At 46.5% G+C, this 16016-nt stretch overlaps 1 protein-coding gene across 1 annotated transcript; it reads right to left on the bottom strand.

Annotated features, from left to right (window-relative positions):
- Nucleotides 1–368: 368 nt before the first annotated feature.
- Gp9 (glycoprotein IX platelet) lies at nucleotides 369–3340 on the bottom strand. The gene is made up of 3 exons (XM_052174261.1): nucleotides 3122–3340; nucleotides 2729–2841; nucleotides 369–1928 (listed from the first exon to the last, which is right to left on the bottom strand). The coding sequence occupies exons 1-3, from the start codon at nucleotides 3321–3323 to the stop codon at nucleotides 1383–1385; spliced, it is 861 nt and encodes a 286-aa protein (XP_052030221.1). The 5' UTR covers nucleotides 3324–3340; the 3' UTR covers nucleotides 369–1382.
- Between the last annotated feature and the right edge of the window lie 12676 nt (nucleotides 3341–16016).

Below are 16016 nucleotides of genomic sequence, written 5' to 3'. Positions count from 1 at the left end.
CCCCCATGCCCTGCTCTTTTTAAAGTCTGATTTGATTGCCAACACTTAAAGAATGCATGGTCAGGACTTCTGGTGCTCGGGGTTAGGGGACGCTTTTGGCTCAGTGGCATTGCCCTGAGCCCCTTTGAGTGAAGCCCAGGGGCTAGTTACCACAGTCCCCACCACTCCCCAGTCGCCTCCCCGAGCTTCTGGCTCAAGCTCTTTACGGAGTCCTGCAAGCCAGGGCCAGTGTATACTTGGCCCACTCAGCCTTCTTGGTGGAGCCTCTGAATCACATGTCCACTCTGGCTGGCACGGGTCTTAGTTCATAGGTAAGCAGGAGAGAGAGAGAGAGAGAGAGAGAGAGAGAGAGAGAGAGAGAGAGAGAGAGAGAGAGAGAGAGAGAGATCTCCAGAATACAAATCTGATGATTACAGCTTAGGGGAAGATGGGACCCAGACTTTGGAGGCTGCTGGTGCCAGCATTTTGGGAAGAATTGTTTTCTCTTTTGCACAAAGAAACAGGTAGAGAGTATGAAGAGGAAAGAAATCAGGGGAGAAGCAAGGAGGACCCACCACCTCTAATGCTGGAAAGAAGCTCAGATACCAACTGGGTAAAGTGCCGTAAAGACCCCTCTCCCCGGCATCTTCAGTTCACTCTGCCCCACCCACGGCTATACCCAGTGAACTTCTATGGAGCCTGGATGGGAGCGGAAGCCTGTGTAAAGAGGCTGTTGGCAGAGGTCATGAGAGTGGAACCCAGGGCCTGGCTCAAGATGTCCAGAGATTCTGGAATTGGTATGACTAGTGGGAAACCTCCAGGAGAGCGTAGCCTCAGCGCCCAGGTTAAAACAGAATGAACCAAGGTTTCTAGAAGAAGCCAGACTTAAGAAAATGACTATTTTGAGGTCATACAAAAAGGCCGTGCAGAGAGTTTATTGTTGTCTTTTGTTTGTTTGTTTTCTGTTTTTTTTCCGATTTGGTTTTTTTTTTTTTTTTTTTTTTTTTTGAGACAGGGTTTCTCTGTATAGCCCTGGCTGTCCTGGAACTCACTCTGTAGACCAGGCTGGCCTCGAACTCAGTAATCCGCCTGCCTCCCAGAGTGCTGGGATTACAGGCGTGTGCCACCACTGCCCGGCTTATTGTTGTCTTTTAAAATTACATTTAATTGTGTGTGTGTGTGTGTGTGTGTGTGTGTGTGTGTACATGGCAAGGCTGTGGAGGTGAGCTTTAGTTCTCTTCTGGGCATCAAACCCAGGTCTGTAGACTGGGCAGCAAGTGTCTTTGTCCACTAGGTGGCCTCAGGCCGCCCCCTGTGGCCTTCTGATGGCATGGGCTGACTGGAGATGATGTGTCTGGGGACCTGGCGTAGGTCTGGATTCTCCCTGGTTTTCTGGGCTAGGCTCAGTTCCGGGACTCCGTAAATGTATTCAATAGACTGGCCAACAGAATCAGGCCCAGCACAGCCACAGCCACTAGCGACACATCCCACCACAACCCTGAATAGGCCCAGGATGGTGGCAGCTTCCAGCCACAGCTGCCCAGCTCATAGCCTGTCAGCTGGCCCAGTGGGCGCCTGGTGGCCAAGTCAGGGCTGGCACAGTACACATGTAGCAGGGCATCCGGCATGTGGTCCTCCAGCCAGAGGCGTAGGTAAGTGAGGCTGCAGTCACAGTGCCAGGGGTTATGTGTCACATCCAGGTCCCACAGCTGAGGCATGTGGTCGAAGGCACCTGGTGGCACTGAACGTAGGCTATTGTTGGCCAGCAGGAGCTGGCGGGTGTGAGCTGGTAGCACAGGCAGGGCTGTGAGGCCTTGCCCCTCACAGTTCACCTTTAACCCCATGGTTTCCAAGGACTGGCAGGTACAGGGCCTGGGGCAAGCCTGAGTATCTGTGGTCGCAGGCCAGAGCAGACACAGGAGTCCGCAGGTCGTCAACCAGCAGGCAGGCTGTGGGCAGAGGGATGAGATCAGTGCTTGTCAGTCTGTTCCAGGATACCTGTGCTGGACAGGGTGTATACCTTTCCTCCAGGCCTCTGCAGGTATTGGGTACAGCCCAGGAGGTGTGGCAGAGAGGACCAGGGTCTTCCTAGTCCCTGGCAGAGATCTAAGGCTGTGCTCAGATAGGGAAGCAGGTGACTGTTAAAGGACTCTAGTCTTAGTCCCTGGCCACAGAGGACAGGAAAAGTCTTTCTGGACTGTACCCAGTCCTTTGCTCGAGCTGGGAGTCAGGCCAGGGAATGCATCCAACACTGTGGCCACTCTCCCACGATGCCTGATTCAAAAAACCTTTAGGGCTCCCAGGGTGGCAGCTCAGAGGGGAACTCACCTGTCTTGAAAACCACCCGACTAGGCTAATGCCCAGAACTGGGAAAGGGAGTCTTAGAGAGGCAAAACACTTGCCCAGGGTCACCCAGAAGTCCAGAGTCAGGAAAATGTCTCAGGACCACCTGGGTCTGCCTGGCTTGCAGTCTTTTCTCTTGGCTTAGGACTAGGGGCCGTTTCCCCCATCTGCTCTCCCTCCAGCGCCCACCTCACAGCAGGCTTCTGGGGGTATTCACTGAATGACTCGTGCATCTTGATTCAGCCAAGTTGCTGGTTGACGACTTAGAGAAAATGATCCCCCACTTTTCGCCTTTTAGCAGAGAGAGTCCAGGGAGAGGCAGAAGTGTCCCCTCTCTTTCTGCCAGCTCAGCTGGAGTGGACACCAGGCAGGAGGAGGTCATGCAGAAAATAAGGAGACCGCTTACCTGTGAGGCCTTGGCTGGGAAACATCTTTTGGCAGCTGGTGTCATCCTGGTCAAGGCTGCAGTTGTTGGTGGTGGTGTGTGAGAACTGTGGGAGCTGGCAGTGTGGCTGCTGCCTGACAGGAGGAAGGAAAAGATGAAAATAGCCTGGGTTATCTCCTAAGGACAGCCCTGAGGGCCTGTCAGGGCCAGGAGACACCCAGGGTCCTAGGGCCTTGGACATAGAACTACAGACCAAACCTGCCTTAAGGGAGAGAGGGGTACCTCTGTACCACAAGCAGCCTGTGGTCTTATGTGATGGGTCTGTGGGCCAATCAAGGTATCCCTTGCTTGGTGTTAGTAGTTGGGGAGGGCTTCTTGGAGGAGGAGGAGAGTGATGGCTGGCTGTAAGTTTACCTTTATAGACGCGGGCGACGGGACGGTCCTGTGCTCCCCTCCCTGAGGTGTGGTGTGGACATCTGTTTACAGTCCTCCTTCTCTCTAAAGCTGGTGAGAGAGGCTCCTTTCTCTTCATGGTGTCTTTTGCACCTGTCAGGCCCTTCTCTTTCCTGTTTCTCACAGAGTTGCCAGTTCGCAGGGCTGAGCCTCTCGGAGACATGGGTCCAACTGCAACCGAAGAGCAATATTTATCTCACGTTTACTTTTATAGCCTCTTCCACTTGAACGTGATGCCTGTTTTTACTCCTGTTTCAGCTTAATTAATGGCTTTGGTATTACAAAGATATTAATCAAAATTGGGCCTAATGGTGAAACAGAATCATCATGCAATTAAAGTTCAAATCTGCATTTTTAGAACAAATCATAAAACCCCCACAGTTGTGAATATTAGCCAAGTCAATTGATTCTTAGCAGATGACAGAGTTCACGGGTACAGAAGGGAGGTGCTGGGAGTGCCTGGGCTGCAGTAACGTGCTGGAGCTGGGGTTCCTGGCGTTCTGAAGGGAGGATGGACAGATAGACCACAGTGGAGAGCAAGAGACCCCTGACCAACCCTGTGCTCATGGCTGCTGTTGGCCAAGATCAACAAACACAGTAAAAGGATCCAGGCCCCATGATCTGGAGAGATTCAGATGGGTGTAGGGTTGGAGAGGAAAACTGAGGCAGGGAGCAGTAGTGACACCATGTAAGGCACCCTGGATCCTGTCAGCAGGGACAGAGGCCGCCAACATGGCCTGCCGTTGGATCCTAGTCACTCTTCATGGAGTAATCACGTCAGGAGTCAGGGCAGAGGCTGGCAGTGCTGCCTCCTCCTCTTACACAGGCCTCTCCCCTCCACAGACTAGCTGCTGCCTTCTCCTATAGACAGACAGGCCTTTGGACTGGGCTGGTGACTGGCTCTCCCTCGGGGCCTATCGAAGCGCCGTGCTCTCTTTGCAGTATCTGCCTACTTCTGCTTTCAGTCTAGGGGCTGCATCTACACAGAACTCACTGGGTGAGCTCTGGCTCCCCAGGACCAGCTAGGCCATCTCTGGCCCCTGAGGTCATACCTGCCTGGAACCTACTTTCATGCTCTTGTGAGGACTTTGCCCCTGGGTGGCCTCGGCCTCTGTGAGCATTTCCTCTCTTTATGGTAGAGCCTTGGGCATCATGAATCTTCCCTGTCCTGCCCATCTTCAGGGTAGCTGATTTTTCCTCAAGGTGGGGCCAGAGTCCCTGGGTGAGTGGGGATCCCACAGCCCCCAGGATGTGCCCCTGGCCAGGCCTGTTCAGGTTCCTAAGACTTACTTATTTTAACCAGATAACAGTTGCAGCAGCAAAAACAAAAACAAAATACTCCACAAATAATTTATTTTTTTCTTATGGGAAAATGTTCAAAAGAATAGGAAGAAGAAAATTAAAAATTTCTCCAACCCCAACATGAAGTAAGAATGCTTTTGGGAACTAATGTTAAGAGTTCAACTCAACACAGAACTCTTGTCTAACCTGTGCAGAGGTCCGGGATTGGGGTCCCAGAGCCACACGGATAGCCATATATAAGGATGTTTTTCTTGGCAAAATAGGTCATCCAGAGCCCATTCTCTCCTGGACACTCCGGTTTCCACTGTGACTAAAACCACACCCACAGCAGCTGTCAAGGAGGCTCAGCACTGCTTCCTCAAGGAATCCTCTTATCTGGTTTGCACAGGGCCTTTGTGGCACTGAGAGGATAGGCGGTGTCCCCCCTCCCCTGGGGCTGGGCACAGTTAGGATTACAAACAAGGACTGTTCAACGCTGTTAGAGCTGTGGTTTAGCTATCATAAGCCTCCATAGTAAATATGCTTTTAATGCTATTTACAAATGATACAAACTTCCAGGAGCTGTTAGACAGGACCTTATTTCCCACCCCCACCCCTCCCCCGCCTGGAGACAGGGTTTCTCTGTGTAGTCCTGGATGCCTGGATCTTACTCTGTAGATCAGGCTGGCCTCAAATTTAGAGATCAGCCTGCCTCTGTGTCTGGAGTTCCGGGATTAATCTCGACAGCCCTGGGCAGAGCACGTCGATCCAGTGGCTCAGCTCTTGTGGTTGGCTTGGGCTGTTCTCACAGAGGTCCTGCTAAGCTGGACATAGACTGAGTGTGTGGCTGCCTTGAAGGCTGCCTGACCACAGCTGCTTTCTGCCAACACAGCTCCAGCTTTCACTGTCCTGTGAACGCTAGCAGCCATTTATCCAGCTCAGGTGGAGGCTGGCCTCGAACCCCTGGTCCTCCGGCCTCTTCTTACCAAGTGCTGGGGTTGCAGGTGTGCCACTATGCCCCGCCCAAAGGGATGATTCTTATTTTTGTTCTCCCTCCTCTTCTTCCTCCTCAGGATTACTATTTGGCCTTTGGCTATTCTGACTCTTTTGTAGTTCTCTACATTAAACATACCTATTTAAAAAAATTATTTCATGTTTATGGAGTGTTTTGCCTGCATGTCTAACTGCACCTCATGTGTGCCTGGTACCTGCAGGGGTCAGAAGAGACACTAAATCATCTGGAACTCTAGTTATAACGGGTGCGAACCCATGTGGGTGCTGGGAACCGAGCCCAAGTCCTCTGCAAGAGCAGAAAGTGCTCTTGACTAGCCAGACATCTCTACAGCTCCTTGTAGGAATTTTAATATTTTTTCTGTTGCCATGGAGAAAGTCATTGATAGGTAGGTAGGCATTGCATCAGTTATATAGGTCACTTTGGGCAGTGTGGTCCTTTAGCATCATGGATTCTTTTGATCTATGAACATGGGTTGTCTTTCCAGTTTTGTGTCATCTGATTTTCCTTTTGTTTTATTTTTACACTTATTCTCTCTCTCTCTGTGTATATGTGCGTATATGTGTATATATATGTGTGTATCTATGTGTGTATGTTTTTGTGTGTATATAGGTGTGTATGTGTGTATTATATGTATGTGTGTATGTATGTATGTATAGTTGTATATGTGTGTATTATATGTATGTCTGTATGTATGTGTGTATAGGTGCATATGTGTGTATTATATGTATGTGTGTATGTATGTGTGTATAGGTATATATGTGTGTATTATATGCATGTCTGTACATATGTGTGTATGTTTTTGTGTGTGTATAGGTGTGTATATGTGTACTATACATATGTGTGTATATGTGTGTATATGTGTGTATGTATGTATATGTATGTGTATGTATGTGTATATGTGCGCATGCATATGTGTGTATGTGTGTATATGTATGTGTGTGTTTTGTGTGTGTATAGGTGTGCACATGTGTATTATATGTATGTGTGTATGTTTTTGTGTGTATAGGTGTGTATGTGTGCATTATATGTATGTGTGTATGTATGTGTATATGTATGTGTGTATGTGTATATGTGTGTATGTATGTGTGTATGTATGTGTGTATATATGTGTATATGTGTGTATGTATGTGTGTATGTATGTGTGTATGTGTATATGTGTGTATGTGTATATGTGTGTATGTATGTATATGTATGTGTGTATGTATGCCTATATGTATGTGTGTATGTGTGTATGTATGTATATGTTTGTGTGTATGTATGTGTATATATGTGTATGTATGTGTATATGTGTGTATGTATGTGTATATGTGTGTATGTATATGTATGTGTGTATGTGTATATGTGTGTATGCATGTATATGTATGTGTGTATGTGTATATGTGTGTATGTATGTGTACACACATATGTGTGTATGTGTGTGTATTTGTATGTGTTTGTATATGTATGTGTGTGCAAGCACATCGCATGTATGCGTGCTGTGAAAGGCAGAGAACAGATCTCTCCTTCCATCATGTAAACTCTAGCCATGGAGCAATAGGCTATTAGGTTTGGTGGCAATCACCATACCTGCCAGCTGGTCAGCTCTTCTATTGAAAACTGCACTGGAGGCCAGGCTGTGGTGGCATACATTTGTAATCCCAGCACTTGGAGGGCAGAGGCACGAGGATCTCTGTGCACTAAATGCTAAATTTCCACCTTTACAGTAAACAAATACAGTAATTGTCACACAAAAAGGAAACATACTTCAAAAAGCCACTGTTTCTCTATTTGGCACAGCTTTAAGTTTTTATGTTGTAACAAAAAGGAATATATTCTATAATTTCTTTAACTTTATTTTCAGACTTACTTATTTCATTTCCTGTACATGAGTGTTTTGCCTGCAAGTCTGTCTGTGTGCCACATGCATGCAGTGCCCACATAGCTCAGCAGAGGGCATCAGATCCATGGAACTGGAGTTAGAGAGGTTGTGAGCTTCCATGTGAGTTTGGGGAGCTGAACCCAGGGCCTCGGAGGAGCAGCCAATGCTCTTAACTTCTTACACTAAGGGTCTTTTTAAATTTTGAATCTTCACAAGCTCATCATGCGTATGGACTGTTGCCTTTTTAATGCAGAGCAGTTCTTTATTATAGCAACACTTAAGGGGCGGGAGAGATGGCTCAGCCCATTATGCTGAGCATCCAGTGCTCTTCTGAAGGTCCTAAGTTCAAATCCCAGGAACCACATGGTGGCTCACAACCATCCGTAACACTAACTCCCTCTTCTGGAGTGTCTGAAGTCAGCTATAGTGTACTTACATATAGTAATAAATAAATCTTTTAAAAATAAAATAAAAATATAGCAATATATACCAATAAGTGTGACTAAATGTTTATAAGCAAATTATATAAGATGGTAGATGGCATTGTTTTAGGCTCAAGAGAATACTCTTTTGTTTTGTTTTGTCTTTCAAGATAGGGTTTCTCTGTGTAACAGCCCTGTCTATCCTGGAACTTGCTTTGTAGTCCAGGCTGGCCTCAAACTCACAGAGCTATCTCGGCCTCTGCTAAGATTAAAGGTGCAGTCCATCATGCCCTGCTATATTTACCGTCACTCATCCACAAAAACGAGGGACTGAAACTCACAAATGCTCTTGTTAAAGGTATGCAAACGTCCACTCTCCTTACCTTAATTTATAATCTCAGCATTTTAATGCACTCTAACAGTTAACTACTCTCCAGGACTTTTATTATGAAAAGAAATAATTGCATCAAAGGGTGATGGCTCCAGTACTTGGGAGACAGAGGCCCGAGAATTGTCTCAAAGTTTGAGGCCAATATGGTCCACATGGTAGGACCCAAGACAGCCAGGACCACACAGCAAGACTTTATCTCAGAAAAAAAAAGACAAATAGGGCTGGGTGGTGGTGGCGCCAGCCTGTAATCCCAGCACTCTGGGAGGCAGAGGTAGGTAGATTTTTGAGTTTGAGGCCAGCCTGGTCTACAGAGTGAGTTCCAGGACAGCCAGGGTTACACAGAGAAACCCTGTCTCAAAAAACAAAACAAAACAAAAAAAACAAAAAACAAACAAAAAGAAAGAAAGAAGAAAGAAAGAAAGAAAGAAAGAAAGAAAGAAAGAAAGAAAGAAAGAAAGAAAGAAAGAAAGAAAGAAAGAAAAGGAGGAAGACCAAAACAGAGTCAACTAACCTGACCCTTGGCAGAGCTCAGAGACTGAGCCACCAACCAAAGTGCATCCATGGGCTGGATGGAGGCCCAAGACACGTGGGGCGGCCTTGTCTGCACACCATGGAGAGGATGTGTGCAGAGTCTTGATGCGCCAGGGTGTGTGTGTGTGTGTGTGTGTGTGTGTGTGTGTGTGTGTGGATGCCCAGAGGGGACCACCCTCTCAGAGGAGAAGGGAAGAGGGATGGAGGGAGGGACCCTGTGAAGTGGGGACTGGGAGGGACAGCATTTGATATGGAAAGGAAGAAAGAAAGAAAGTAAGTATATGTTTGTGCCAGCACTAAAGAAGGCTTGCTTGACTTTTTGTATTATATATATATATATATATATATATATATATATATATATATATATATATATATATGGACAGGGTTTCTCTGTATAGCCTTGAATGTTCTGGAACTCTTCTATAGACTAGACTGGCCTCAAATTCATAGCAATCCACCTGCCCCTGCCCCTTCCAAATGCTGAGATTAAAGGCGTGTGCATCACTAAGCCTGGCTGAAAAAGGCTTTTTAACACCAAGTGTGAAGCACACAGCCATAAACAAAAGGAATATCTTTTTTTTTTAGTTTCTTTTTTTTTATTCGATATAATTTATTTACATTTCAAATGATTTCCCCTTTTCTAGCCTCCCCCCCCCAAAAGGAATATCTTGAATTACTTAAACTTTCAAAAAATGGGGGAGGAGTTTGAGAAATTTGTTAATATCAACAGAATCTATTTGTATTTTACAAGACTTCATTGATTGAAAGAAAACAATCTAAAAAGCCTCACATGTTAGGAGAAGATCTCAGTTATTGCTGTTGTTAAAATGTAGAAATAGTTCATGGGAACAAGCACGGGAAATAAATTATAATAAAAAAAAAAAACCCTTTCTTTGAATGATGTTTTCTAAGAGAATTTCTGAAATTAGCAACCAACGGTTCTAAAAGTTCTAAAAGTTCTAAAAGCAGATTACTGGCATTTCAGTTTGTACTTCCGGTAGATGAAACCACTCTTTCATTTATCTACTTACTTGTTCATTTGAAAAGATTTGTTTATGGCCTCTCTGTGTTCCTGTGGCCAGCAGGTGCCCGTGTGAGTACAAGGACCATGGGAGCCAGAGGGGTGGCAGGTGCCCTGGAGGTGGAGTTGTGGTGGGTGGGTGTGGACCGCTGGAACCTAGGTCCTCTCCTAGAGTCATCAGTGCTCTGCCCTGCTGTTCCTCCCCTCCCCTGCTCTCCCCTCCCTTCTCCTTCCTTCCTCCTATCTCTCTTTCCTCTCTGAGGCAGGGTTTCACTGTGCAACCACGGCTGGCCTGGAACTCCATGGGCCTGGAACATACAGAACCCGAGTGCTGGGACAGATGGCTCCTGCTTGGTCCTGTGCTTGGTGACACGTGCAACTGTTGAGCCATCTCCCCAGTCCCTGTTTGTTGGGATCGTTTCTTTTTTTTTTCTTTTTCTTTTTCTTTTTCTTTTTCTTTTTCTTTTTCTCTTTCTTTCTTTCTTTCTTTCTTTCTTTCTTCTCTTTCTTTCTTTCTTTCTTTCTTTCTTTCTTTCTTTCTTTCTTTCTTTCTTTCTTTCTTTCTTTCTTTCTTTCTTTCTTTCTTTCTTTCTTTCTTTCTTTTCTTTCTTTTTTTTTTCCAGACAGGGTTTCTCTGTGTAGCCCAGGCTGTCCTGGAACTCACTCGGTAGACCAGGCTGGCCTCGAACTCAGAAATCTGCCTGCCTCTGCCTCCTAAGTGCTGGGATTAAAGGCGTGTGCCACCACTTTGTTTCTTGATACAAAGCCTCAGGTGGCTCACACTGGCCTTGAACTTGTTATAGAGCCGAGGATGACCTTGAATTTCATTTCTGTTTTTTTTTTTTTAATTGAATATCTTCTTCGTTTACATTGCCAATGGTAAGACCTTTCTGGATTTCCCCCTCCCCTTGAATTTCATTTCTGATCCTCCTGCCTCCACTTTCAGAGCGCTGAGATTCTAGGAGAGCATCACCTTGCCTAGCTGAACAACTGGTGTTTTACACTTTATGTAAGATATGTCTATGAAGGGCACACACAAACAGTTGTCGTCTTATTGCTGTTTGGAAGGAACACAGAGGGGGAAATGCCTTGAAGTTGATGAATTTTTCACAGCTGAAGTGTACAATGGGAGCACCGCATGGGTTTGTCCAGCCAGTGCTGGTGGGATGGCGGTGAGGACGCTGGGTTTGCAGCCACAGTAAAGCTGGTGGTAATGAGCACAGTGCACTTACTTTTTGCGTGGTCTGCCAGGAGGCACTCAGAGCGAGACAATATCACTAGCGCTAATGCTGCAATTCGCTGTATATACTGCCAAAGCCAGCAACGTGTGAGAGGAGCCTTAGCAGCCACTTGCTTCAAACCCTTGGGAAGACGTGGTTCTTGATCACCAAAGCGTATTACTTCATGCGGAGAGAGGGGTGGAGTTTAAGCAGATTATTGAAATTCAAAGATTAAAATTTTAAAGTGTGTGTGTGTGTACGCGCGAGCACGTGTGCGCATTTGCATGTGTGTGGTCTGGTACACGCACACATGTAAGTGGGTGTGAGTGCCTGTGCTCACACTCAGAGGCCTGAGAAGGATGCTGAGTGCCCTGATGCGTCACTTTCTGCCTTAGTCCTTTGACCCAGGATCTCTTATTGAACTCAGAGCTTAGGATGTCTGAGGGGCATCCCACCCACTTCCGGGGTTATAGCTGAGCCCTCCTTTGTCATGAGTCCTGGGGTCCAAAACTCAGGTTCTGTGATTGCTCTTAGACACTGCTAGTTTGGCCTTCGTTCTGGATGCTGAGTTAATTTCTCCTGTTGTTGCTGTTGCTGATTCCTCCACTGATATTAGAATCAGCATCACCAAACTTCCATCAAGGACAGGTTTTTATTTATTTATGTATGTATTTATGTATTTATGTATTTATTTATTTATTTATATTCACTTTACATCCTGATCACTGCCCCCCTCTTGGTCAACCCTCCCACAACCACTCCCCACCTCCTCTCTCCTTCTCCCCCAGGATAGCCCCCACTCCAGTTGTTCAGGACCCACATGAAGACCATGCTGTACATCTGCTACATATGAGTGGTGAGGCCTAGGTCCAGTCCTTGTATGTTCGTTGGTTGGTGGTTCAGTCTCTGAGAGGCTCAAGGGTTCAGGTTAGTTGACTCTGTTAGTCTTCCTGTGGAGTTTCTGTCTCATTCAGGGCCCTCAATCCTTCCCCCAACTTTTTCATAAGAGTCCCCAAGCTCCATCCACTGTTTGGCTGTTGGTCCCTGGATCAGTGTGAGTCAGCTGCTTGGTGGAGCTTCTCAGAGGGAAGCTGCACTAGACTCCTGCCAGCAAGCAGAACAGAGTATCATTAATAGAGTCAGGGATTGGTGCTTGCCCATAAGATGGGTCTCAAGTTGGGCCAGTTATTGCTTGGCTATTCCCTCCAAGGTCTCACTGTTTTCTCTTTTATATAATATATTCTCTATCTGTATGTCTGTCCACCTGTCTGTCCATCTGTCCATCTGTCCATCCGTCTATCCATCTATCCATCTATCTATCTATCTATCCATCCATCCATCCATCCATCCATCCATCCATCGTTCCTCTAGAGAACCCTGACTAATACAGAAGCCCTCACTTGAACAACACCAACTCCTTCCACACCATTCTAGAATACTTGGTTGGTCCTGAGCAGTGGCAGGTCAGGGGTCAGGTCAGGGACCAACCAGGTCAAGGGTCTTCTGTGCTTCTCCATGTTACTCTTTTTTTTTTTTTTGTATGTTTTCACTTTTTTTTTTTTTAAATCTGCAACTATACTTTTAAAATTTTTCTTAAGACAGGGTCTCTCTACATAGCCCTGGCTGTCCTGGAACTCTCTGTGATGACCAGGCTGGTCTCGAACTCACAGAGATTTGTCTGCTTCTGTCTCTGGAGTGTGGGAATAAAAGAGTGAGCCACCATGCTTTCTTAGCTGGAACGCCACTGAGTTCATTTATGAGTTGTAAAATCTTTTAAAATGCAACAGTTAGTATTATCTACGTGTAAAGCTGCATTATCCACGTGGATAACTTAACTTCTTTCTTCCTGATTTTGATGTCATTTCTATCGTTCTCTGGCCTAAATGCCCTTGGTAAGACTTCCTGTACTACATCAAATAAGAGGAAAAGATAGACAGCTTTCAGTCCTTCGAGCAAATGCTCCAGCTTGTCCCCGTTGGTGTGACACTGTCTGTTTTTCATGAGTAGCTTTTGGCATCGTGAGGTGTGTTTCTTCTGTGCCTTATTCATTAAGAGCGTTTCTCACCAAGCTATGTTGAATTTTATCAAATATTTTCACTGTATCTATTGAGATGATCTACATATGGCTTTTGTTTTTTATCGTGTTGAATTGTCTCATGATTTGTGATTTGAATGTGCAGACCATCCTTGCATCTCTGGTATATGTATTTTTTTGTTGTGTCTCATTATAGAACCCAGGCTAACCTTAAACTCTTCATCCTACCTACTACCAAGATTACAGGTGTGTGTGATACTGTAGCCGGCTGTCCAATCCTTTCGTGTATGTTTTATTGAGAGATTTTGCATCATTCTTCTTTAGGGATATAGTGTTATGGTATTTCTTTTCTTTCTTTTTTAAAAAATAGTCACTGGGTTGTGGTATTAGGGTAATGCTGGCTTTGTAAAAAGAACAGTGGAATTCATCCCGTTTGCTTTTCGGGGACTATCTCAACGGAAAGAAATGGAATTAGTCTTGTCTAAGTGTTTCCTAGACATTTTGCATGCAAGACGCTTGCTTCCTGCTGTGGTTTCTGTACTCCCTGTTGGCCTGCTTGGGTGCTGTGTCTTCTTGACTTTGTTTGCTGGCTGGCTGTGTTTAGGAACTCACCCACGTCCTTTGGGTTTTCTAGCTTTACAAGCCAAGTCCTAGGACTCTCTGGGCAGCCAGTGTCCTTCCCCAGCAGTTGTTTCTGCTTCTAGGAAGCTGGGGTGGGTGATCTCAGCACCTGGGAGACAGAGACAGGCAGATCTCTGTGAGTCAGAGACCAGCCTAGCTAGCACTGGGAGATCCGATCTCCAAACAAACCGCTGAGTCTCACTTTCTGCTTTCTCAGGGGTGTGATGTTTGCGTGCCTTCTGAGTCTCTCGTGCCTCTGTCTCCGAAGGGAATGTGTTCAAGTCCGAGAAAACTAGGCATATCTATAATCCCAGAACCCAGGGAGCTGAGACCGGAGGGTTGGGAGTTGAAGGTCATCTGAATTACATAGCAAGACCCACCTAGTGATGGTTTGAATATGCTTGGCCCAGGGAGTGGCACTATTTGGAGGTGTGGCCTTGTTGGAGTAGGTGTGGTCTTGTTGGGGTAGGTGTGACTTTGTTGGAGAAGGTGTGTCACTCGCTGTGGACATGAGCTCTTCCCTGCCTAGAAGTCAGTTTTCTGCTAGCAGCCTTCAGATGAAGATGTAGAACTCCTCCTGCACCATACCTGCCTGGATGCTGCCATGTTCCTGCCTTGATAATGCACTGACCCTCTGAACCTGTAAGCCAGCCCCAAGTAAATATTGTCCTTAGAAGAGTTGCCTTGGTCATGGTGTCTATTCACAGCAGTAAATCCTTGATTAAGACACGCCTCAAAAAACCAAAACAGTAAAATAAATAAATTTACAAACTTATACATGTATAAGTTTAAAAATAGAGCAGATTCTAAGGGACTGTTCTAAGGCCCTCTCGGGTTGAACTCCCACTTCAGCCTGGGAGAGCTGGAAACCTTGCCCTCTGTGCTTCCATCCAGTGGGTGACTTCTCCATCTAGTGGTGACAATGTAGAATTACTTCCTCTTAGTGGGGTGTCAGGGGAGGAAAGCAATTTAAGGTCAATGGAATATTTTTGCCAGAAGGTGAAAGAAGGACATTGGTTAGAATTTCCCAGAAAACATTTTTAACAAGTTACAGTCACTTAGTACAATTCCAAAATTCCAGAGAAGCACTTCTAGAAAAACTCAGAACAGGCAAACAGGATGTCTGTTCTCACACACTGGTGCTTATTCCCTTGACCTGTTGTGGAATCGCCGAGCTCTCTGCCCTGTTCCTCAACTCGTCCAATACATCACTCTTGCCCTTCCAATCAAGGGGCCTACACTGGCTGTCTCAAGTTCTGGGTATTATTATTATTTAAAATTGGAAACAAATTCATCTTTGAATTCTGGTTTCTAAGTGGCCGGGCCTGGTATGATGTGGGGGGTGGGCCAGCCTCTGGAGCTTGGGAGCACACAGGCTTCCCTCGTCTATTTTCTTCAGCCGCGCTGCCGCCTGCCCCTGCATCCTAACCCTATCTCAGCTCAGCCTCTGGCCCCATGGCTTGCATCTGATGGGGACTAGAAGTATCAGGCCTGAGCAGGAATGCACTCCTCCCAGGACCTTTGTGCTTTTACAAGTGCCCTTCAGCTGGCTTCCTGCTTTTAACTTGTTTAGGGGTCACTGGCCAGGCCTCCCTCCCCACCATGTGAGTTTACCTTAGGGAACCTGTTTGTTATTTACTGCAGTGTAACACACCACCCTGCGAGTCACTGTCACATTCATTTGTTTTTATTGGTGGTTTTTGTAGGTCAGAAATGCTCATCTTTGCTGGAGAGTTCCAGACATTGCAGGCAGGATCTCAGCAGGGCTGCAGTTGTCACTGTTAGGAAATATAATGAATGCGGCGAGGGTGTACCTGGTGAGCACATGCACAGTTACACCATGCAACAGATCTGGCAGAAGGAGGTTGAGTGGGTGAAGGGAGGGGAGTGAGGATCTGGAGAAGTAGAGGCAGAGGAATAGACAAGTAGAAGGACAGGCAGATAGGAGCACAGCCATGAGGACAGGGAAGAGGAGGGGCAGAGAGGACAGAAAGCAGAAGAGAGAGAATGGGGGGAATACGTGGGAACAGAGATCTGAGAGAGCGAGCTGGGGTGGGGGGCAGTCATTTTATATGCAGCTCACACCTGAAGCACACGGCGGTGGCAGGTGATGACATAAGTCATTGCTAGGACCCTGGAGGAGCCTAGCAGAATTGCCTGTGAGCTAACGGTCATTGAAAGTTTTGACTGGGGCTGGTGGAATCACTTCAGAGATGCACGCCTGAGCTTCTGGCTGGAGTCCTCTGTTTGTTTTCCGGTTCTTGACAACTGGGATGACTCAAGCCTCTCTGGACAGGGCTGACTGGGTGTACTTAGCACACATGGGCCGAGAGAGCAAGGATGGTGCCACCGGGCCTTGTGGCTGAGTCTGTGTTCCCACCACCAACCCCTGCCACGCTCTGCTTCTCAGGTATAGCTCATACCTGACAGCCTTGCTCCCTTCAGCCTTCGAAGGGAG

This window comes from Apodemus sylvaticus, chromosome 2, assembly GCF_947179515.1.
Source record: "Apodemus sylvaticus chromosome 2, mApoSyl1.1, whole genome shotgun sequence".
Taxonomy (NCBI): Eukaryota; Metazoa; Chordata; class Mammalia; order Rodentia; family Muridae; genus Apodemus; species Apodemus sylvaticus.
Note: the sequence above shows the minus strand (reverse complement) of the source record. Positions and strands in the feature narration are given on the sequence as shown.

Coding starts and splice junctions, on each gene's coding strand:
- Gp9 (XM_052174261.1), bottom strand. CDS start 3,323: ATGTCTCCGAGAGGCTCAGCCCTGCGAACTGGCAACTCTGTGAGAAAC. Junction 2,842..3,121: donor CGTCGCCCGCGTCTATAAAG/GTAAACTTACAG, acceptor TCCTCCTGTCAG/GCAGCAGCCACACTGCCAGC. Junction 1,929..2,728: donor TCCCAGCCAAGGCCTCACAG/GTAAGCGGTCTC, acceptor CTCTGCCCACAG/CCTGCCTGCTGGTTGACGAC.